This window comes from Ranitomeya variabilis, chromosome 4, assembly GCF_051348905.1.
Source record: "Ranitomeya variabilis isolate aRanVar5 chromosome 4, aRanVar5.hap1, whole genome shotgun sequence".
NCBI lineage: Eukaryota > Metazoa > Chordata > Amphibia > Anura > Dendrobatidae > Ranitomeya > Ranitomeya variabilis.
This window is the reverse complement of record NC_135235.1, coordinates 516135963-516161381: the sequence shown is the minus strand read 5'-3', so window position 1 is coordinate 516161381 and position 25419 is coordinate 516135963. Positions and strand designations below refer to the sequence as shown.

The 25419-nt window shown below is 45.6% G+C and overlaps 1 protein-coding gene across 2 annotated transcripts in view; it reads left to right on the top strand.

Moving 5' to 3' along the window:
* NKIRAS2 (NFKB inhibitor interacting Ras like 2) overlaps positions 1–24791 on the top strand; it is a 33502-nt gene extending 8711 nt beyond the window's left edge. The window contains exons 1-4 of one of the 2 annotated variants that reach the window (XM_077252155.1): positions 15052–15217; positions 18202–18299; positions 18787–19028; positions 21308–24791. In XM_077252155.1, coding sequence (XP_077108270.1) covers positions 18206–18299; positions 18787–19028; positions 21308–21547 — 576 coding nt within the window. In that variant the 5' untranslated portion in view covers positions 15052–15217; positions 18202–18205 and the 3' untranslated portion in view covers positions 21548–24791. Of the gene's footprint in view, positions 1–15051; positions 15218–18201; positions 18300–18786; positions 19029–21307 lie in introns of those variants that run through there. The other variant, XM_077252156.1, reaches the window with a different exon arrangement.
* The last annotated feature ends 628 nt before the right edge of the window (positions 24792–25419 follow it).

Sequence of the window (25419 nt, the reverse complement as noted above, 5' to 3'; positions counted from 1 at the left end):
TTTATAAGTGGTAAAGTCTATATTATCACACGGTGATTCAAACAGGTGCAGAGAGAAACTCAGAGTAGCAGGATCACCACACAGGTTCACAGGAGCAGGTATACAGCCAGGGAGTAATCAGAGGTCAGGAGCTGGATGCAAGGCAGAATACTCTAGCACAGACTGAAGGCTGGGGTGGAGCTTTATAGCAGGAAGACACAGTGCACATGAGACCAAAGACGCCATCTTGGAAAAGGGCAATAATGCACAAAAGGTAAAAAATGTTCAGAGTCCTGACATTACTCCCTCCTTAGAAGCAGCCTCAGGACGATCCTGGACGTGGTTTATCTGGGAATCTCTGATGAAAACGAGAAATCTTGTTGGGCATTGATGTTTTCCACAGGTTCCCAAGAGTCTTCCTCAGGGGGATATCCCTGCCATCTTATCAGATATTGGAGCCGATTCCTGCGAATCCTGGAATCAATAATTTCCTCCTCCACAAATTGTTCTTGCCCATCAATCACCACAGGCTGCGGAGGTGGCACATCACGTCCCTGGAAGGTATTAGGAGATACAGGCTTTAGTAAAGATACATGAAAAACTGGGTGTACCTTCATAGTCCTAGGCAGCTTCAGCCGGCAGGCCACAGAGCTCACAATACCGTTGATCTTGAAAGGGCCAATGAATTTCTGTCCAAGTTTTTGTGAAGGAACGTTTAACTTCAGATTCTTAGTTGCTAACCACATGGAATCTCCTACCTTGAACATGGGTGCAGGTTTATGGAATCTATCAGCCGATCTCTTATAACGTTCTTGAGCTGTGGTCAGGGATTCCTTCAGAACCTCCAGATTTTGTCTCATCGCAGTCAGCCTTTCCTCCACTGCCGGAACCGGAGAATTAATTGGAGACCTAGGTAAAATACACGGATGATAACCCAGATTGGCAAAGAAAGGTGTAAATTTAGTGGAGGCGCTCTGAGAATTATTATATGAAAATTCGGCTAACGGCAGCAACTCCAACCAATCATCCTGGAGATGACTGACATAGCATCTTAGATATTGTTCCAGCGTCTGGTTGGTACGCTCAGTCTGACCATTTGTCTGGGGATGGTAAGCGGAAGAGAGACAGACATTAATATTGAGTGCAGAGCAAAACCCCTTTCAGAATCTTGAAGTGATCTGTACTCCACGGTGTAATAATTATAGGGGATAATTCAGGAGACTCTTTGCGTGGAACAAGACAACAGGACACAGTTTTATAAGTGGTAAAGTTTATATTATCACACGGTGATTCAAGCAGGTGCTGAGAGAAACTCAAGTCCACAACACTTGGTGCAAATAATAAACGCAGCTTAGCAGTCAATAGGAAACTTCAGAGGTAGATGTAAACAAACCGAAAGTCTATGAAGCACAGTTATTCTTGAGGAAACTTGACACGAATAGATCCTTGACTAAGTCCAGTGTTATGACCTGGTGGGTACGGAGCGGTACTGAGATGACCTGGTGGGTAAAACCAATCATGGACTCGCTTAGAGGAGGTAGCAGCTCCACAGACAGTAATCACTGATATGACCTAGTGAATACGGAGCAGCACTGAAATGACCTAGTGGGCAAAACAAAAGTAGTACTAGCTCTGAGGAGGTGGTAACTTTACTGACCGCAATCCCTACTCCTAACACCAACACTAGAAATAGCCGTGGAGCGTACCTAACTCTGCCTAGACACCTCTGCACAGCCTAAGAACTAGCTACCCCTGAAGATGGAAAGCTATCTCGCCTCAGAGAAACCCCCAAAGGAAGATAGCCCTCCACAAATATTGACGGTGAGTGGAGAGGGAAATGACAAACTCAGAAATGAAACTAGTTTTTTTAGCAAAGGAGGCCAGTACTATCTAAATAGACAGAGATAGAAAAGGTTACTGTGCGGTCAGTATAAAAACTAAAAATCCACGCAGAGTTTACAAAAATAACCACCACACCGACTCACGGTGTGGAGGGGCAAATCTGTGACCCCAGAGCTTCCAACTAGCCGGAATATTTCATAATGACAAGCTGGACAAAGAGACATAAATTGAACTGAACAAAAGGTCATAAGCAGGGAAACACCCAAAAACTAGCAGACTTATCTTAAGCTGGAAATGGACTGGCCAACAGAGAACTTCCAAGAAAGGACAGAATCCACAGGAAATACATTGACAGCTGGCATCCACTACAGCCAAAAGCCCAGTTAAATAACAAGGCCAGGAAACCGATTAGTGAACGCAGCTGCTAAGTTCCACTTGAAACCACCAGAGGGAGCCCAAGAGCAGAACTCCCAAAAATACCATTAGCAACCACAGGATGGAGCCCAAGAACGGAATTCACAACAGTCCAGACACAGATAGATATGCTATTAGGCAGTTCAAATCATATCTTAGCTCAACCAGGGAGGCCTGGTTAATAGTCTCAGGTTTTGCAGAGCAGAAACAGCTTACATGTCCAGCAAATGCAGATGGAAGTAACACGAGCAGCAGATGAAGGAGGATTACTGAACACTGGTGTATGCAGCAGGAACTCAGAGCAGAGTGGCAGGATCTCCAACACAGGAGCAGGTGCAGGTGCAAGGCCAGGGAGTAATCAGGAGCTGAATGCAAAGCAGAATAATCTAGCACAGACTGAAGGCTGGGGTGGAGTTTTATAGCAGGAAGAGAAGTGCACATGAGACCAAAGATGCCATGTTGGAAAAGGGCAGTAATGCACAAAAGGTATAAAATGTTCAGAGTCCTGACACACGGTCAGAGATTATCTCATCCGGAACCCCATGCAACCGAAAGACATTCTGTATAACCAAGTTCACTGTATCTTTAGCTGAGGGGAGGCCGGTGCATGGAACAAAATGAGCAGCTTTAGTCAGGCGATCAACTACCACATGATTGTATTCATGCCCCCTGATGTAGGCAGCTCCACAATAAAGTCCATTGATATAGACCCCCAAGGGCGGGACGGAACAGGTAATGGTTGTAGAAGACCCGTAGGTGCCACATGAGGAGTCTTGTAACAGGCACATACCTCGCAAGAGAGAACATAGTCCTTGGTATCCTTCAGGCAAGTTGGCCACCAGAAGAATCAGCTCAGGAACTCTTGTGTCTTCTGTACCCCCCTGTGACCAGCCAACTTGGAGTCATGTACCAACTTGAGGATCTGCAGACGGACGACCTCAGGGACGTAGATACATCGATCTCTGAACCACATGCCACCCTTAAAGACAAGATTAATATCCACAGGTGGGTTGACCAGAAATATATCACCGTCATAGGCCTCCCTGCACTCCTTCCACAAGTCCTGATCGTGGATAACTCCGATGAAATTGGCATCAGATAGAATGGTCTTGGACGGGGCTCCAGGTACGGAATCCGCAGCATGGATTCGGGATAAAGCATCAGCCTTCCCATTACGAGAACCTGGACGGTACAAGATAACAAAGTTAAATTGATTTAAAAATAAGTTCCAACGAGCCTGACGAGGAGAAAGATATCTAGCGGATCTAAGGAACTCTAAATTGCGATGGTCAGTTAGCCCTATGATCTGTTGTGCAGCTCCTTGCAGATGATGCCTCCATTCTTTGAAAGCCGCAATAATAGCCAGCAATTCCTTGTCTCCCACGTCGTAATTCTTCTCTGCTGAGGTTAGTCTGCAGGAAAAGAAAGCACAAGGATGTAGCAGACCCTTCTCTCCAGTTCTTTGGGAGAGAATAGCCCCCAAAGCATTATCAGAAGTGTCCACTTCCACAATGAATGAAAGTGTTGGATCTGGGTGTATCAACAGCGATGCTGATGTGAAACAGATCTTAAGCCGATCAAAAGCTTCTTGAGCCTGTGATGACCACTTAAAGGGCTTTTCGTTCTTTGTCAAGGAAGTAATGGGACGGACAATATCAGAAAAGTTTTGAATGAAGCGTCTGTAGAAATTTGCAAAACCAATAAAACGTTGGACCTCCTTAACGTTCTTGGGTACCGGCCAGTCAAGGATAGCCTGAATCTTACCAGATTCCATGTTCAGCCCCTGGGGAGAGATGATATAACCTAAGAACTGTATCTCAGAACGATGGAACTCGCATTTCTCCGGCTTGATATACAGATGGTTCTCTTTCAGACGTCTTAAAACAGCTTTGACATGTTCTTCATGTTCCTGTAGAGAGTCAGAAAAGATTAGAATATTGTCCAAATAGATCACCACAAACTGGTCCAACAAATCTCTGAAAATGTCATTAGCAAGGTGTTGAAACATTGCAGGGGCATTACAAAGCCCGAAGGGCATCACGAGATATTCAAAGTGTCCATACCGGCATCAGAATGCTGTCTTCCACTCATCCCCTGGACGAATACGCACCAAATTATATGCCCCACGAAGATCCAGTTTAGAGAACACCTTAGCATGGCGGACTCTTTCTAGTAATTCGGGAATCAGAGGCAAAGGGTAACAGTTTCGTACGGTTACCTTATTGAGTTCCCGATAGTGAACACAGGGTCTCAGGGTCCCATCCTTCTTTTTTACAAAAAGTATAGGTGACCCTGCTGGTGAGGAAGAAGGACGTATGAAGCCTTTGGCCAGATTTTCATCAATATACTCCTTTAAGGCTTGAAGCTCAGGTGCCGCCAAAGGTTATACATTACCAAAAGGAATAGCTGCCCCAGGAAGCAGCTCAATGGGACAGTCATAATGCCTGTGTGGAGGAAGCTGATCTGCATTCTTCTTGTCACAGATGTCAGAGAACTCTTTATATGCTGGAGGTAAAGAAAATACCTGTACATGTGGTTCCGTAGCCGTGGACTCAGGGACAGCTTCTGTTAACGCTGAGTTGCTCCTTGTTGGAAAGATAATCTCCTTGGTCTCCCAGTTGATAATGGGTTCTGAGAACACAACCAAGGAATGCCTAAAATCACAGGAAAATGAGGAGAAGAAATTAGCAAGAAATAAAGTTGCTCCTGATGATTAGGCTCCAACAAAATTTCAAGGGGTACGGTCTCCTGATCCACAGGCCCAGAGATTAAAGGTGACCCATCCACTGTTTCCATGGTAATTAGAGAGGCTCTTTGCTGAATTTTAATACCATGTTCCTTGGCAAATGCGATATCCATGAAATTGCCACCTGCACCTGAGTCAATCATAGCTGCACTGGAAATCCACTGTCCTGAACACAGGATCTTAATAGGGAGAGAACAGTGAGAGTTCTTTTCCTTCAGCTCCTTGGGGGGTGAAGTCATAGAAAGTGAATGGAATACAGCGTTCAAAGGCAGGCTACATTCAGAGATGTCAGATTCATCATCACAGTGGTCATACTCCCCTACTGCTGCTAGCACCTTGTTAGGCCGTCTAGGACACTTAGGACAATTGATCAAGAAGTGGTCAGACTGGCCGCAGTAGAAAAATAGACTTTAACGAAGGCTATGCTCCCGGCGCTCATTGATCTCGCGCCTCTGAACGGAATCAATTTGCATGGGCACCTTCTCCACCTCCCGAGAGGTTTTACCTGCAGGCTCTTTGGAAGGAAGGGAAAAGTTAGAAATACGGTTATATGCAGCAAATTTCTCCTGCCTACGCTCAGTAAGGCGAATGTCTATGCGCACACAATGCTGTATAAATGTCTCTAGCTCTTGTGGTGACTCAGAGCGAGCTAGTTCATCTTTTATAATACTAGACAGACCCCTTTTAAAAATAGGCAATTGTGCATAACTGTCCCAATTGGTATCTACCGCTAATCTCCTGAATTCAGTGGTATACTCAATAACAGAACATTTAGCCTGGCGTAAAGACAACAAAGCAGATTCAGCGGTTGCACGGCGATTAGGGTCATCAAACATTAATGCCATAGAGGCCAAGAAATCATCCAAGTTATTTAACTGTGGGTCACGAGACTCAATCATCGGATTCGCCCAGGCGAGCGCTCGTGAGGTCAGTAGCATTATTACACACAATACTTTGGATCTATCAGTAGGAAAACGGTCAGCATGCACATCAAAATATAGCATACATTGATTCACAAAGCCACAAAATTTGTCGCGATCACCATTAACTCTGAATGGGGGCAACTTAGCTGGGCTAGCTGGTGGCGGTTGCCCAGAGGGTAAAGTCACTTGTGCAGCTATTTGCGTGCTTATGTCCTGAAAAGCCCATCCATACTGGGACTCTATGCCAGCAAGTTTGTTTTCCTGGGCTGCCATGCGGTTGCTTAAGTCCTGCAAAGTTTGTCCAAACACTTGTTGATTGTGTTCAAAGCTTCCAAACTTCTTTTGCAGACCTTCCACATCTTTCTGCAGTGATCTAATTATGGAAAACACCTGCTCTAGTCTGCTTTCTGCAGTCATTGTTCCAGCAGTCTCCTTTTTCTTTTTTTTTGGCTAGAGTATCCTGTAATAATTATAGGGGATAACTCAGGAGACTCTTTGCGTGGAACAAGACAATTACAGGACACAGTTTTATAAGTGGTAAAGTCTATATTATCACACGTTAATTCAAACAGGTGCAGAGAGAAACTCAAGTCCCAACACTTGGTGTAAATATTAAACGCAGCTTAGCAGTCTATAGGAAACTTCAGAGGAAAATCAAATCAAGCAGAAAGTCTATGAAGCACAGTTATTCTTGAGGATACTGTCATGTCGGACGCTGTTCAGACCAGGTCGTTCGACAGACAGCGGTAATTCTGCTTTTGACCACTATTTGCTCATTGGCGTCGGCTAGATTTTATCTAGCTGTTCCGGGGTTAATTTACCTATCCTCGGATTGGAAGCTGGGCCATGCCCATTGCCTTTAAATAGTTCTCCTGATCATTGGGCGTCTCCGATTATAGCTTCTGTCTTGTGCGTTGTTATCTCGGTCCGGAGTGGAGAGCTGGTTGTTGGAGATTCGTTGCTGGTGGTGTATTTTCCTTAGTCTTATTTACTCCTTCCTATATTTGTATTTATTTTGCCCTGCACATTTATAGTGTATTTTTGAGTGACTGCGGCGTGGTGTATATTTTCCTTTATCCTTGTCTGTGCTAACTGTGGGTATTGGTGTATTACCTCTTCACTGGGTGGTGGGCGGTTGGTTTCAGCCTAGGGTTGAAACAGGAGACAGGGCGAGGGTCGAGGCCTGGACATGCACACCATCAGTGTAAACTCCAGGTAGAGGGTCAGTCAGGATTTCCCTAGTCTGAGGGAAATTGCAGGGGCCCGGGTTATTAGCTCTCGCTCACCTAGTCTCCCCGTGACATTATAATCGGCCCAACAACAACAAAAAAAATGGTTTTTTGTTTTTTTTTCTCTTTCTTGTCATGGATCCCATGACTTCCATAACCCGCCAGTTGGAGGCGCTGTCCCCACAGGTCACTGAGTTGAGGGGGGCAGTTCAGCAACAGGGACTAGCAGTATCTAATGTGCAAGCTGGAGCGACAGGAAGAGTTGCTGAGCCTAAATTCCCTTTGCCTGAAAAATTTGCTGGGGAACGCAGTAAATTTGTTTCTTTTCATGAAGCTTGCAAACTATATTTCCGTATGCGCCCGATCTCCTCGGGTAATGAGGCTCAGCGTGTGGGCCTGGTGTGGTCATTGTTAAGCGGGGATCCCCAAGCATGGGCGTTTTCTTTGCCATCTGATTCTGCTGCATTAAACTCTGTGGAGAGTTTTTTTTTTCTTCTCTTGGGAAAATCTACGATGAACCTGACAGAATGGCTCTAGCAGAATCTAAGATACGCACTATTCGCCAGGGGGAGCGAGTTGCAGAGGAATACTGTTCTGAATTTCGTCGCTGGGCGATCGATACACAATGGAATGATCCAGCATTGCGGAGTCAGTTTATTCATGGGGTTTCTGGAAGGGTTAAAAAAGCCCTTCTGATGTACGAGACTCCTGCTTCTCTAGATTCCGCTATGAGTCTGGTTGTTCGCATTGATCGCCGTTTGCGTCAGGGGGAGCATGAGACACCACCTATGGGAGAGGGTTTAGGTTCACGTGAGGTTGCTGCAGGTGAGCCCACAGAACCTATGCAAATCGCAGGGGTATCACATGTTAAGAATCAAGCCCCTGAGCTCAGGAAGCAGGGAGCCTGTTTTTACTGTGGTAAAACTGGTCATTTTATTAACATCTGTCCTCTGCTGTCTAAGAAAAACGCAACGGCGGAAAACTTCTAAGCTCAGAGGGTGTGGAGGAGACCAATCTGAGCTTATGTACTGTATATCCTCCATGGTGGTTTCTCAATGCATGCTCCCTGCTAAGGTTTTTATCGCTAGCAGTGAGCTGCCATTTACTGTTTTTGTGGATAGTGGTTCAGCCACAAATCTCATTGATGAGGAGTTTGCACGCACAGCAGGTTTTAGGATTTAAAGACTGTCTCATCCTATCCGTGTGGTCACCATCAATGCTGCTCCTCTCTCTCAGGGGGAGATTACTGAATTTGTGGCTGAGGTGAAACTCCACATTGGGGTTCTACATTCCGAGCGGGTTACATGTAAGGTGCTCAGGAATCTTCCTGCTCAGGTGGTTTTGGGTTTTCCTTGGTTGTCCATGCACAACCCGGTAATTGACTGGAAAACTCAGGACATAATTCAGTGGAGCGAGTTCTGCCAGGAGAATTGCCTGGCCACATGTGTGGCTGCGGTGACTTCAAGCGTTCCGGAGTCACTTCTGGATTTTGTGGATGTGTTCTCTGAAAAGGGTTGTTCAGAGTTGCCGCCACATCATCCCTATGACTGTTCTATCAGGTTTAAACCAGGGGCCAAGTTGCCTAAAGCAAGGATGTTTAACATCTCCGGTCCGGAGAGACAAGCGTTAAAAGATTATATTGCTGAAATCTTGGGCAAAGGGCACATCAGGCCGTCATCCTCGCCGGTGGCTGCAGGGTTCTTCTTCGTGAAGAAGAAAGATGGCGGATTACGCCCGTGTTTGTATTTCAGGGAGTTGAACCAGATTACGGTTCGTGATCCATACCCGATGCCACTGATACCAGATTTGTTCAACCAGGTGGCGGGTGCTAAGTGGTTTACCAAGCTTGACCTCAGGGGGGCGTACAACCTCATAAGAGTCCGTCAAGGTGATGAGTGGAAGACGGCTTTTAATACCCCTGAGGGTCATTTTGATAATTTGGTGATGCCGTTTGGGTTGACTAACACACCTGCAGTGTTCCAACATTTCATCAATGATGTGTTCTCGCATGTTTTGGGGAAATTCGTTATCGTGTACCTAGATGACATTCTCATATATTCTTGCGACCGTGATACTCATTTAGGTCATGTCAGGCAGGTGTTACAGCTTCTCAGAGAGAATAAGCTGTATGCTAAACTTGAGAAATGTGTATTTTCTGTTCAAGAGTTGCCTTTCTTGGGTTATTTTGTGTCTGCTTCTGGTTTTAAAATGGACGCCGCTAAGGTGCAAGCGGTGCTGCATTGGGAACGTCCTGATAACCTGAAAGCACTTCAGCGGTTGCTTGGGTTTTCTAACTACTATAGGAAATTTATCAAGGATTTTTCCATCATTGCTAAACCGCTAACTGACATGACTAAAAAGGGTACCAATTTCTCCGTTTGGCCTGAGGCTGCTGTACGCGCATTTGAATTTCTTAAGAACAGTTTTGTTTCAGCCCCCATTCTTGTGCAGCCAGATGTATCAAAACCATTTGTTGTGGAAGTCGATGCGTCTGAAGTTGGTGTGGGGGCGGTACTATCTCAAGGCTCATCTCTGAGCTGTTTGCGTCCGTGCGCCTATTTCTCCAAGAAACTGTCGTCCGCCGAACGTAACTACGATATCGGCAACAGGGAGTTGTTGGCAATCAAGTTGGCCTTTGAGGAATGGCGACACTTCTTGGAGGGGTCGGTACATCAGGTTACTGTTATTACCGATCATAGGAATCTGCTGTATTTGGAGTCAGCCAAGCATCTGTCCCCCAGGCAGGCTCGCTGGGCATTGTTTTTCACGCGGTTCAATTTTGTTGTCACTTACAGACTGGGGTCTAAAAACACTAAGGCGGATGCTCTGTCCAGGTGTTTTCCGGGGGGTGAACCTCGGGAAGATCCAGTACCCATCCTCCAAAAGGGTGTTGTGGTTTCGGCTCTCACTACCGAGGTTGAGGCTGAGATTGCCGAGGCTCAGGAGGAGGTACCATCTGAGCTTCCCATCAATCTTTTGTACCGCTTCATCTCCGCTTAAAGGTTTTGGCGGAGCATCATGATGCTGTCCTGGCTGGCCATCCAGGGGTTAGAGGTACCTTGGAGTTGGTGTCACGTCGGTTTTGGTGGCCCAAGATCCAACAGGACGTGGTCTCATGCGTGTCAGCTTGTACCATGTGCGCTAGGGCTAAGACGCCCCGCTCCCGTCCTGTTGGCACACTACTTCCTCTTGAAGTACCTAGTAAGCCATGGACGGAAATCTCCATGGATTTCATCACTGATTTGCCCTCATCAGCTGGGAACACGGTCATCTTGGTGATTGTTGATCGGTTTTCTAAAATGTCGCACTTTGTGTCTTTGCCTTCGTTGCCTAACACTAAGACTCTGTCTCAGGTATTTGTGCAGGAGGTGGTCAGACTTCATGGGGTTCCATCTGACATCGTGTCTGATAGGGGGTCTCAGTTTGTGGCAAAATTTTGGAAAGCATTTTGCTCACGGCTGGGATCAAGTTGTCTCATTCTTCGGCATTCCATCCTCAGTCAAATGGTCAAACTGAGCGTATGAACCAAAATTTGGAACAGTACTTACGCTGCTTTGTCTCTGATAACCAGGAGGAGTGGTCTACCTTTCTTCCTTTGGCTGAGTTTGCCATCAATAATCACCGCCAGGAGTCGTCTGGGGAGTCTCCTTTTTTGTGTTTACGGGCTACATCCTCAATTTTGTACCTTGAGTCAGAGGGGCTCTTCCGGCGTTCCGGAGGAGGATCAGTTAGGAGCACAATTGTCATCAGTCTGGAGGAGAGTTAAACAGCGCCTATTGAGTGTGGGTGCTAGGTACAAACGTGTGGCTCACAGTAGGCGTGTGCCAGGTCCGGACCTGAGTCTGGATGACTGGGTGTGATTATCCACAAAAAACATAAGACTCAAAATACCATCCCTTAAATTGGGTCCACGGTTTATTGGTCCATTTAGGGTCACCGCCGTCATTAACCCAGTAGCGTACCGATTGGAGCTCCCTACGGTGTATAAGATACACAACGTGTTCCACAGGTCTCTTCTAAAGAAAGTGGTGGGTTCTGTGGATGCGACGCCTATGCCACCTCCAGTCTTGGTGGATGGTAATTTGGAGTTTGAAGTCTCCAAGGTGGTTGACTCTCGTGTAGTGCGTCGCACTTTACAGTACTTGGTACACTGGCGTGGTTATGGGCCTGAGGAGAGGTCCTGGGTACCAGCCTCGGATATTCATGCGGATCGGCTAGTCAGGTTTTTTCATCGTCGCCATCCAGACAAGCCGGGTCCTATAAGCCGTGAGGGCCCTGGGGTCCCTTGTAGAAGGCGGGGTACTGTCATGTCGGACGCTGTTCAGACCAGGTCGTTCGTCAGACAGCGGTAATTCCGCTTTTGACCACTATTTGCTCATTGGCGTCGGCTAGATTTTATCTAGCTGTTCCGGGGTTAATTTACCTATCCTCGGATTGGAAGCTGGGCCATGCCCATTGCCTTTAAATAGTTCTCCTGATCATTGGGCATCGCCAATTATAGCTTCTGTGTTGTGCGTTGTTATCTCGGTCCGGAGTGGAGAGCTGGTTGTTGGAGATTCGTTGCTGGTGGTGTATTTTCCTTAGTATTTCCTATATTTGTATTTATTTTGCCCTGCACATTTATAGTGTATTCCTGAGTGACTGCGGCATGGTGTATATTTTCCTTTATCCTTGTCTGTGCTAACTGTGGGTATTGGTGTATTACCTCTTCACTGGGTGGTGGGCAGTTGGTTTCAGCCTAGGGTTGAAACAGGAGACAGGGCGAGGGTCGAGGCCTGGACATGCACACCATCAGTGTAAACTCCAGGTAGAGGGTCAGTCAGGATTTCCCTAGTCTGAGGGAAATTGCAGGGGCCCGGGTTATTAGCTCTCGCTCACCTAGTCTCCCCGTGACAGATACTTGACACAAATAAATCCTTGTCTTAGTCCAAACACAGATAAGCTTATAAGGCAGTTCAAATCATATCTTAGCTCAACCAGGGAGGCCTGGTTAATAATCTCAGGTTTTTGCAGAGCAGAAACAGCTTACATGTCCAGCAAATGTGTTGTGAATTCTGCTCTTGGGCTCCCTCCGGTGGTTGTAAGTGGTAGCGCTGCTGTCTCTGAATCGCAGCATTTATCAGGTGTGTTCACTTTTTGCAATTTTGACTGGGCTATTTGGTCTTGCTTCACCCTTTAGTCAGTGCCAGTTGTCCATTGTTCCTGGATGATTCACATCCCTGCCTGGTCTCTTCTGCTTTGCAGTTCATTTCAACAAAGATAAGTTCTGGCCTTGATTTTTGCTGTCCACATGCTGTGGACTTATTGTTCAGTTCTTTTCCATGTTTTTGTCTTGTCCAGCTTGGTCTTTATAAGGATTTGTTTATTATTTACCCAAAATACATAAGGACATTACCAATCCTCCCGGTAGACCAATTGTGTCGGGTATCCAGTGCTTAATGGCAAATATGTCAAAGTTGGTAGATTCTCACTTACAAACTATTGTTCCATCTTTACCATCCCATTTGAAAGATAGCACACACGTTTTGCAACTTCTACAGGAGGTAGAATGGCGTAACGGGTACATTATTGGTACCCTTGACATAACCTCGCTATATACGGTTATTGACCATAAGAGAGGCTGTAAAACTGCTAAACATTTTTTAAACAAATTTTCTAATATACCTCCAGAACAAATTGAGTTTTTAGGTGAACTCATGTGGTTCATTTTAACCCACAATTATTTTTTATTTAAGGAGGACTACTACTCCCAGCAGTGGGGTACCGCTATGGGGACAAGGTTCGCGCCCAGTTACGCCAACCTGTATGTAGGGGGTTGGGAGGAACAATTCATCCACCCGGGGGGGCGGCTACGTGCGAACCTGGTCCTCTGGCGGCGTTTTATAGACGATGTCATTTTTATTTGGTCTGGTGGTATGGACTCTTTGAATCAGTTTTTAATAGATATTAATAAAAATCAGTATTTTTTAAATTTTACTTCTACCACCAGTTCCACCCAAATTCACTTTTTAGACTTAAATATTTTTATTGAGGATTTAAAAATCCAAACAAGCACTTTCACGAAACCTACCGATATAAATAGTTATATCCCACTACACAGCTGTCACCTCCCCAGTTGGTTGCTGAATATCCCAAAGGGTCAGTTCATTAGGATCCATCGGAACTGCTCCAGGCCCCAGGATTTTGAAATAGAAGCTAATAAATTAACAAAAACATTTTTGGAGAAAGGGTATGATGAAGCAACCTTAGAGATATCAAAAAAGTTAGCCTTATTAAAACCAAGAAAAGACCTCATTAATCCAATATCCAAAGAAAAAGAAAAAGAAAATATGAACTCTATTCCCATCATTACTAAATTTAACACTAATTCAAATATTTTTCGTAAAATTGTCAGAAAACACTGGCATATTTTAAAAAATGATAAAATCTTGGGTGAGAAAATAACCAATCAACCTCGTTTTGTATATACAAGATCTCAAAATTTGGGAAATATGATTGCCCCCACAGTTCAAGACAAACCCCACCCAGTTCAATCCACTCTTTTTCGCACTAAACTAAAAGGTTTTTTTCCTTGCGGAAAGTGCAATGTATGTAAACAGGTGCTCACTCAAAAGGGCACATGCATCATAAGAGGGGAAAAGTCAATATTGATTCAGGATTTCATTACATGTTCAACCACAGGGGTAATCTATACTATAGAGTGCCCCTGTGGAAAATTATATGTGGGGAGGACGAAACGATCATTAAAAACCAGGATTAGTGAACATATTTGTAATATCAAAAAGAAGTTTGTGGGACACCCACTTTCCCAGCATTTTATAGAGTACCATAGCGGACAAACGGGGCAGATGAAAATACAAGGCATAGCTACGGTACAACAACATTGGAGAGGTGGGGACTATATCAAAGCTATGTCCAGACTGGAAACTAAATGGATTTTCACTCTTGATACCATTACACCAAGAGGACTTAACGCTGGAGTGGAACTGTTCGGTTTCCAGTAATGAGTTAACAAGGGGTCAGGCTATATAAGGATCGCCAGTACGGGGCATGGATTAACCCTGAGGAAGGAGGAAGTTTTCTCCGAAACGCGTTGGTTTTGATCCTTTTCGCACCCCGTACTCACCCTCGGCTTCTGTGAGCGGTCACGTGACTGCTTACGTCACACAGGTCCTGCGCACTATCCGGATCACCGCTTACACTATACGCGGCGCCGGTAACGCTGGACCCCCGCTCTTCTCAGAGGGTTAGTTCCAGGTGGCTGCTACCGGCCGGGGCAGCCACTAGCTTGGATATACGTACTATTACCTGGACTTAGCAGGAGAAGAACACACGCATTACTCCAGCCTTCTCATCTGGTGAACACGTATTACTTCAGTCTTCTCATCTATGTGAATAGCTACCAGCAAAGGTAGGGAAAACAAACTCCAATGTATCTTAATGACGGCCTTCCTGGGCTATACTGATAGCATTATACATGGTCTCTTGTCCATATTTGTGGGAGTTTTTGTTTGTTGCTCCTCTCACTCTTGCCACTACCCAGCGCGTACCAGTATATACATAAGTATATACACTATTCTTTTATACAGTATTTTCTTACAGGCTGTTTGTGGAAGCCTGTTGGTGTCGCTGCGGGTAGCTGTTAAGTTTTGTGGCACTTTTTTGTGCCACCATATTTTGTATTTTATTTTCAAGTTTTATCATTTTTGTAGCTGTTTTTAAGGATATTTCACATCAGGGTACCTCGTTGCATTGTATTTTATTTTTATTTATTTTTTGTTGTTAAACCTGTAAAAAGCAGAAAAAGAAGAAATTGCGGAATAAGAAACCGACTTCAGTCATATGGCAATGCAGAAAGTGACAGTTCTCTGTGCCTAGAGGGAGACCTAATAGGATATGGTGGTGGACAGGAATGAATGAGGGCAGCCAGCCACAGCCGCACATGCACACCCCGAGCCTCGAATCTCTGCTCTTCCCCACTATGGTCACTAGGTGGCGCTGTGTCCGCCCCGCTCTCCTGTTTCCTCTGTTTGGCAGGAAGCAGGAAATGTCCGCTGCTTCCTCCTGATTATTACCGAGCGCAGGTACGTGACGCCTGGGGTGATGGCGATGTCCTCCGGTACTCCTGGCACCGAGCCGCCGTGTGGTGACCTGTATCATCATGTGGAGGGGCAGATCTCAGGCTGCGGTTGTTCTCCCTGTTATATGAGGGAGTGGGGTAGTGCTGTTAAGAAAGTGTGTTGTCGTACAGGCGGATATTATTTAAGCCCCCATTAATTTGGTTGAGCCCCATGAGTGTACAGTGCCCGCAGGGCGCCTGTAGTACCTAATTTAGGGCACTGGTAAGTTCTGCCTCCACTGGGCCCCATAGATGTGATCCCAGCTGGGCCCCCATACTGCCTCAGATGCATTATGCAAAGTTCCACCTTCGCCAGTCACCACAGGTGCTGCCCCCGCCGGTCACCACAGGTGCTGCCCCCGCCGGTCCCCACAGGTGCTGCGCCCCCCAGTCCCCACAGGTGCTGCGCCCGCCGGTCCCCACAGGTGCTGCGCCCCCCAGTCCCCACAGGTGCTGCGCCCGCCGGTCCCCACAGGTGCGGCGCTCGCCGGTCCCCACAGGTGCTGCGCCCCCCAGTCCCCACAGGTGCTGCGCCCGCCGGTCCCCACAGGTGCTGCGCCCCCCAGTCCCCACAGGTGCTGCGCCCGCCGGTCCCCACAGGTGCTGCGCCCCCCGGTCCCCACAGGTGCTGCGCCCGCCGGTCCCCACAGGTGCGGCGCTCGCCGGTCCCCACAGGTGCTACGCCCGCCGTTCCCCACAGGTGCTACGCCCGCCGTTCCCCACAGGTGCTGCGCCCGCCGTTCCCCACAGGTGCTGCGCCCGCCGTTCCCCACAGGTGCTGCGCCCGCCGGTCCCCACAGGTGCGGTGCCCGCTGTGCTCCAGTAGTGCCTCATATACATCACAGAGGTGGTAGCTATATGCCCCCATTATGCACCCCACATCACCCATCATCCTGCTTTGCCCAAAGCAGGAAGTTACTGTAACCGCCGCACACAGGTAACGTCCTCCTCCTGGGGCAGGGAGGGCAGCAGCCGCCACAGACTGCACTCCAGGAGTGTAATGTGGCATCCCGGACCCTTGGTCACTATGTAGGGCCGCCGCTGGTGGAGATGTTAGGACCCTCACTTGATCTCATGTATGATACAGTGGTGTGGATATGTTACCAATAGCAACCAATCTAATAACTTGCAAGCAGACCACGCATTCACGATGAACACGCTATTTTTTTTGCAAAAGAAATGTGTTCTTATGATTGTTTCTTTGCAAGTTAACGTATTTGCATATTTTAAAGAGTTTGTCAAGTTTCAGGAATTTTTGGTCCTTGGCTGCAATTTGTTATAAAAAACAAACCGCACTTTATTCATCATCGCCGAGTCTCCACCGCTGAGTCTGGTAAAAGGGGGGTGATTTGAACTTTTATACTTTTAAACCCTTTTTACTTGCTTCAATAGTGTCCTTAGGAGACTTGAAGCTGCGATCCTCTGATCGCCTGTGGTACACATAAGGGCTTCAGCCTTGCTGTGTGTAGCAGAAATGATCATCTGCTGTAAACTCCGGCCACGGGCGGCGCTCATAGCAGATAAGCAATGACAACAGCAAGGGTCTCCTGCAGACCCCTATTTGCGCTTTCTTTCTCCTAGAAACAGTTTGTGCAGACCCCGGGTTGTAATGCCAACTCATAGGCGCCCCTTGATCATGTGACCAACACTGATGGGCGTGGTTTGTGACACGCTTCTGGCGCACTCATTTTAAATGCCGCTGTCAAAGATTGACAGTGGCATTTAACATGTTAACATGATCCCACCAGCGACTGTTAAAGGCACATGAAAGCCAATCAGACCAGCTGTCATGTGCCTGAAAAGGTGCGGGCTCAGCACCGGAGCCTACATCAAAAAGAGGTAACCTATGACATACCTATATGTCATGGGTCATAAAGGGGAATAAAACTTCAAACAAAGACTACACAAGAAACTCAAAATGGATTTCTCCACCGCAGGTATCATTTTAATCAGTGCAACAGCGCGAACATGATAATGTCTGTAGTTTCCTTGACAACATCCTGCCTTCAGGTACTCTTTAAAGGGGATGTTCGGTCCGAATCGAGAAGTCCGTAGTCACTCTGTGTAACTGCAGACTTACTGTATGAATCCCCCCCAGCGCACGCGCTGTGTGCTGCGAGGTTTCGTGGCTTCTGAGCTGGGACCAGAGGGTATATATGCATTCACACAGAGTGACTGCAGGCTTATCAATTTGGACCGGACAACCCCTTTACGTGGTGGAAAAGGGGAGGACCTCGGAATGGTTGGCTGGTGTGTTCATAATTTTAGACCAATAGCAACCAGTCAGATGATTTTGATTTTCTAACCTGCACTCATAAATGTCACCTGGTTGCTTTGGTAAGAGCTCTATGGCTTTTATGGCTGGTTTCACTTGAGCATAATACGAGTGCATTTCTGTGCCCGAACTGCAGGTCTGATGACCGTGACTGACAATATTGTGTGATGTTATTAGTCCAGGTTAGGAGTAAAGGAGTTGGCCATTATAGAAATAAGAGCTGCTATGATGCAGCAAGATTCGAAAACTTACAGCCGATAACAGCTGATCGGCGGGGGTGCCCCATGTCGTACCCCAACAATCAGATATTGATGGCCTTTACTAAGGCTAGGTCATGATTAAAAAGAAAGAGTAGTGCCTAATTCCTTTAAATATTCCCATATTATGCTTATGTGAAAATGGTCTTTACTTTCAGTAAACCTTTATCTACATCAGTTGTCAATCTGCTACTGTGTGTCCTATTAACTTCCCAACCTGATGTTCTCCTTCATCTGCCTATTACCCCTCACAAGTGTTCCTGTGTCAGTGACTGTGCCCTGGACAGTGCACGTGGTCAATACAGAAGCAAAACATGGCCCTGGAGCACACTATCAGGTCCGGGCATAATGCGGCCATGTGACGTAGGGTTCTAGTACTGTGCTTTGACCCTTTATGTTTTCTACTTTCTCATTTAGAATAATGGGGAAAAGCTGCAAGGTCGTATTGTGTGGACAACAATCAGTAGGGAAAACCTCCATCTTGGAGCAGCTGCTCTACGGCAATCATGTGGTTGGTAAGTTCAGTTTGGCATAGCTACTTCTGAAGTATGAGAGATGGCATTGATGCGGGCATAGTCACCGTTTGAGAGTGGAGCTTCATGCTCTCCTTGTGACAATCTCTGGTACATTCCCTTCCTTCCAGCCTTCAAAGCTGGTAGAATAGTTGGCATTTTTGCACACCTGGCATTAGATACCTATAGACAGTAAGTTAGCTGCCATACACAGTGGGATCTACTGGTGGTCTAGTGTCCGTAGTGGAGGATGAACATATAATTACAAAAGCGGGTTTCTGCAGAGTTAGAAAAACATGGCTGCTTTCTTCCAGATGCCCCTGCTGTCCACAGCGCCATGTGTATGTAATATTTCACTTCAGCTCCATTGAAGTAAATGTGGGTGACTTCCGGACAGCTTTCTGGAAGGAAGGCAGCCATTATTTTCCACTGTTGTCTTTTACATATGTTATTGTTTGTTTCAGGTAATGTATGTCTTATTGTCTTACAGGATCAGACATGATGGAGACGCAGGAGGATATATACATTGGATCCATCGAGACGGACCGGGGTGTGCGGGAGCAGGTTCGCTTCTATGATACACGAGGCCTAAGGGAAGGAGCTGAGCTCCCCAAACATTGCTTCTCCGGCACTGATGGATACGTTCTGGTGTACAGTGTGGATAACAAGGACTCCTTCAAAAGGGTAGAGGCTCTGAAGAAGGAGATTGATAGATCCAAGGATAAGAAGGAGGTAAAGTGATTTCAGTCTGAGAAGATTCTTCTCGATGAAGCAGAAAATAAAGTCTCTGAATGTTCTTTACTTTTATCAAAGGTGCTACCAACCTTTAGCACTGATCACCAGCATAGATAAGTGTTTGATTATTGGGGGTTTAAAGGGGTTGACCAGGTTTGGGTTGGAAGTCCGCAGTTACTCAATGTGACTGCAGACTAATGAATCCATAAAGTCCATGAATGGCACACTGTCGGGATTCTCTGGTGTTGGCGGTCACACAACTGCAAGTATGTTATATGCATACATGAAGTCATGTGACGATTATATATGCGTGGCCTTGCTCAATTCACTTGTATTGAGCGAATCCGTGTCGTCTAGTTGTAATGTGGCAGGAAGCATACAAATTGTATACTTGCGGTCATGTGACTGCCCACTCTTATCGCCAGCACTTGAGATTCACAACGGCGTGCGGTGCGCACTGTAAGGATTCATTAGTCTGTAATCACATAGTGACTGCAGACTTTCATTAGAAGACGGGGCAAATCCTTTAACCACTGAGAATGCCATCGATCATGGCACTTTTCCATTTCTTCTCACTAGAATTTCACCTCCTGAACTATTTATTTGTGCATGTAGCTCTTTCTAAGATAAGTCCAGCAATATCTTTACATGGCCTGTCCATTCCCCAGGTACTGAGAAATCGTTTGAATTGATATGTAAATGAGACTGTCGTTTTGAAGTCTGTCACTCCAGCTCTATTCTGCGCCTAGCACCGTGTCCTTTGCTATACTGACAGCTTCAGTGGTGTGTGATTTCAGACAAATGAGCCGTCGGTCAAGCAGGAGGCAGTGGTGCTTGGCGAAGAATAGAGCTGGAGTGACACAGGCTTCCTATTTACAAAGAGTTATTCAGTTCATTTGCATATCAATTCAGATGCTGACTTCTCAGTAACTGAGGAACAAACTGGCATGTAAAAATACTGCTGGACTCTTTGAAAGCGCTTCATCTGCATATAAATAGTTTTGGGGTGTGAAATCTTGCAGACAGTTTCACTTTAATTGAAGCCAGAGTTGAGCCTGTGTTCACATTCTTTTCTGCTGCCTTACAGGTGATGTAAATGGCTGGCTGACATGGAAATACCTGTCTGTTTAGCAGTGGTGGCTACGAAAACAGATTAACACAGCGTCCATGTTGTTTCCATAACTCCCATTCACTTGTATGGCAGATCCAGAAGCAGCATTTTACAGCCCAGGCAGCTATTTCTGTAGTCCTGACAATTTCTGGTCGATGAATAAACATAGATGGTTCCATCCAAATCATAAATGGCTTAGATTACCACTTTAATACAGCAGCTTGTCAATGCCAGCAGACAGTCACATAACATTTTATGGAAAGGCCAACTGAGACTGATCTGTCAGTATGGGATCTTACAGACGGTGCTGAGACTGATCTGTCAGTGTGGGATCTTCCATACGGTGCTGAGACTGATCTATCAGTATTGGATCTTACAGACGGTGCTGAGACTGATCTGTCAGTATGGGATCTTCCATACGGTGCTGAGACTGATCTGTCAGTGTGGGATCTTCCATACGGTGCTGAGACTGATCTATCAGTATTGGATCTTACAGACGGTGCTGAGACTGATCTATCAGTATTGGATCTTACAGACGGTGCTGAGACTGATCTATCAGTATTGGATCTTACAGACGGTGCTGAGACTGATCTGTTAGTATGGGATCTTACAGACGGTGCTGAGACTGATCTATCAGTATTGGATCTTACAGACGGTGCTGAGACTGATCTGTCAGTATGGGATCTTCCATACGGTGCTGAGACTGATCTGTCAGTGTGGGATCTTCCATACGGTGCTGAGACTGATCTATCAGTATTGGATCTTACAGACGTTGCTGAGACTGATCTGTCAGTATTGGATCTTCCATACAGTGCTGAGGCTGATCTGTCAGTATGGGATCTTCCATACAGTGCTGAGGCTGATCTGTCAGTATGGGATCTTACAGACGTTGCTGAGACTGATCTGTCAGTATGGGATCTTACAGACGGTGCTGAGACTGATCTGTCAGTATGGGATCTTACAGACGGTGCTGAGGCTGATCTGTCAGTATGGGATCTTACAGACGGTGTTTCTCATGTACAGTTAGTGTGGTTACTGATAGTGATCTCTTCGGGAGGATGAACAGCATACAGGATATATAATATTGTGGTGCCATCAACATATCCTCTCTATATCCCACTTTTCATTTTACAGCGTGTTCACATATTTTCTTTTCTCTTGTTAGGTCACGATTGTAGTCTTGGGGAACAAATGTGACCTCCAGGAGCAGAGGGGCGTGGAGCATGATGCCGCTCAGCAATGGGCCAAGGGCGAAAAGGTGAAACTGTGGGAAGTGTCAGTGGGCGAGAGGCGTACCCTGATTGAGCCTTTTGTGTTCCTGGCTAGTAAAATGACACAGCCCCAGAACAAATCTGCCTTCCCTCTAAGCCGGAGGAACAAAGGCAGCGGCTCTTTGGACAACTAGCTGTGAATGACCTCTTGGAGAGAAGGTTACACTGGAGACCCAGCATCACTGCATGCAGCACCGTCACACATTCACCTCCAGCCTCGATCTATTGTTGGGTGCAACATTGAGGATTTGCCCCAGTTGGTTATCTCATTAGAGCACGTATGGCACGACTACTGATGGCGCCTGTTAATTTCTGGGAAGAATCCTTTAAGACTTGTGTGTATCATTTACTGACACGTGCTCTACCTTTGTGAACCTCGCTGTGTCCGTGCTTAGGATCTAGAACAGAGCCAATCATTTATGAATTGTGGCTAAAAGATCGATGTGAATGATCTCGAAAACTTGTGGTTTTAGCTATTCAGTATAAAATGATTATAAAGAAGATATGCAGAAGTGGGCAACAGCAATGATTCAATGCTATTTCTTATATTTCTTTACATTCTGTAATGCTTTTCAATATCTTTTACTTCACGTATTGCTTACATGGCAAAGTCACTTTTATATCTTCAATGACACTACGATGGATAAGACTTACAGGGGTCATTAGTTAGTTTTAAATAGTACACCCTTTAAATGGAATCTGTCACTGGATTTTTTGCTATGTAGTCTGAGAGCCCCATTATGTAGGAGTGGAGAGCCTGATTACAGTGATACGTCACTTACCGGACTCCCATTTTTCTGTTTCCATACAATAAGTGTTTTATCAACAGGAGATTATCACTACAGGACAAATGGTCTTGTGCCTACTAATCCAACCCAATCCCCAGCACTGACTAGCTGCTGTTAAACAGTGGTGGGGTAATACAGCGCTCAACAACTGAGCTCTGCTAGAGCTGCAGCATAGAAAACTCTGATTCTTTCATAACTGCTGCACCAACTGTTTCAGGAAAATCCGGAATATATATATATATATATTTTAAACCTGAATATTTTTATTTTTATTTAATATTTTGTTAATATTATTCCCTTTTTTTATGGGGTTTATTTTTTAGCCTCTTCTAATTTTTTTTTCTTGGTGAGTTTTCAGATGCTTTGACATCCGTTAGGCAATGAATATAACTCTAGCTTTTTTTTTTAAGTGAAAACCTTTACAAAACGCTAAAAAAAATGCCCAGGCGTTACTGTGGGGGGAATCCTCCGCTACAAAAGGATGTAGAGGGTATTGCGACGTCTGTAGTCTTTGTTCATGGGCAGACCATAACCCTCAATAGTTTGTGGGTGCAATTTTTCTGGTTATAATGCAAGTCCCTAATGTATTTGCTTGTGCACATCGCAGCCCGAAAATACATTTATTACTTGTCCACATTCCAGTATATACATTAGTTATTCCATGTCTTTTTTTTTTTTTTTAATTCTACAGAAAGGACAAAAGGAAGTAGATTTTGAAAGTATATTATCCAGGTTTTTAGAACTGCTGGCCTCTAATTAGATGGTGTAGGTCTGATTCTTGTCATCGCTGCTCATCCGCTGTTTAAAGAGGCTTTGTCGCTCCTGCGAGTGCTGTGGACTATTATTGATGACCTATTACAAGGATAGGTAATACGTTTAAAAAAAAGCCTGGACACCTGAAACCACCTATGTATGAAAGTATCAAGTATCATTCCCTGCTAACGCTCAGAAATGTGTATGAAAAGAGACTGTTTAGTTGGCGCTCTGCTTTTTCACTCTGTGCCTTACATGTGGTTTATTTTGTGATGTTCAGGACTTCTGGTCTATACTGCATGACGGATACTTGCAAAATGATTCAAATAATATAAATAGTACTTACCTTTATATGGAGTCTGTCACCACGATTGACCAATATGAGATACGGCCACCACCTTTCAGGGCTTATATACAATATTGTAAAATGCTGTATATCTGCCCCCAACCCGACCTGCAAGACAAGAAAAAGAGCTTTTATTATACTCACCTGCAGGATGGTCCAGCACCTCCCATCTTCATTCAATGCCATCCTCCTCCTTGCTTCGTGTGGATGACACCTCACATGTCATCCACATAGTCTCCCCGGCATCTTGCTCCTGTGCAGGCGTACTTCTTTGACCTGTTGAGAGCAGAGAAAAGTACTGCAGTGCTCAGGCGCTGCGACAGGTGAAAGAGCCCCAGCGCATGTGCACTGCAGTACTATACTCTTCCCAGGGCAGAGACTACGCCTGCACAGGAGCGTGATGCCGGGAGAGAATGTGGATGACGTAGACCGCGTCATCCACACGAAGCAAGCGGGAGGACGGCATCGAAAGAAGGGAGGCACCGCACCAGCGCCATCCCTAGGACCGGACCGCCCCGTCCCGCAGGTGAGCATAATAAAAGCTCTTTTTCTTCTCTTGCAAGTCGGGTGCTTATATACAGCCTTATAGAATGGTGTATATCAGCCCTGAAAGGTGGAGGCCATATTTCATATCGGCCAAACCAGGTGACAGGTTCGCTATAAAGAAAACAGCAATTCTTTCCTGAGCAGCTGTAGATTTAGATGTTGTTCCTAACCTGCATATTTTAATGATGCTGGTTTTCTTCTTTCTATGCTTGCCATATTTATTAAAGTGTTTCATGCTTTTTGATAAATCTGTCTTACATCACATTATTAGTTGGCTTACTTTGTGCCAAAAATGTATAAAATAATTTTGGCTCGTTTTTTGTAACATTGTGTCGCACCATAAGCCACTTCACTTTGCTGGTAAGACCATCTTTTATCAGCGAGGCCATGTCTTCTAGTCAGACAAGTCATAAGTGTCTAAAACACATCACAAATATGATTCAAGTCATGAAAGACAGGCTATGCCAAAATTCAAACTCATTTAGCTTGATAAAAATGCCCCGATGTGAGAGACTGCAGCTACATCTCCCTCCTCTCTCATCTTTTCCTTTATTTACTGTTTTACACTAAATTGTTTTTTGGGTCTTTGAGCAGGATTCTAAATATTACAGGGGTGCTAGAGGCCGCTGCAAGGTAAGAAAGATATATTACAAAGCTTGATGAATTCATATGTATTCCTGATTTATGCAAAGTTAACATTCAACAGCAGGTTCTCTGGCGAGTTGGGCATGTTATGAAGACCATCAATTAAATAACTAATGTTAGTCAGTTGTGAGCACTCACTACTGATAATCGGTTTGTCTGTGATAATATGGAGAAATACACAAGACAGTGCTCTGCTGATTTTTGTCCATTTTAACTTTTTTTGTGTATAAATTTTACTGATGTTTATTTTGAAACATTTGTTATAGAAGATATATTGATAAAATCCATTCCACATACTGATTTTATTGTTCTGTTTTATTTTAACCCTACCCTGAACCGTGTGTATGACAATCATATCCTGAGGAATTGAGTCCACTCCATACTGTGAGAGTTCCAACTGTATTACACACCTGGCATCTGTCTTTAACAGCAGCGACCGGAGCTGGGCCTGATTGCTGCAATTTAACCATTTTGAGGACACATTTAGATTGTGGGCCCCATTGGGGGGGACAATGTCTGTAAAACGATGCGGAATTAAAGGCACTATATAAGTGAGTAAAATAAATACCGTATATACTCGTGTATAAGCCGAGTTTTTCAGCACCGTTTTTTTTCTGAAAAAGACCCGCCTCGGCTTATGCACGAGTCACGGTCCCAATTATCTGTTCTCTGATGCAGTGCAGAGGTCCCCGGTGTCTCCGGATCGTTTGCACGCTCCCCTGCAGCCTCAGTAAGTATTCCGGTGGCTGCTGACAGGGCCGGCGGTCGGCACCGGGACAAGTGCCAGGGTCCTGAGCAGGTGAGGACACCAGCTTGCTATGGGGGCCAGGTGCCTGTGACGCTGCTAGCTTAGGCCCCCGGTACTTGCGATATTCACCTATCCCCGTTCCACCGCTGCACTGTCTCTTCCATGACCTCTGGCTGTGAC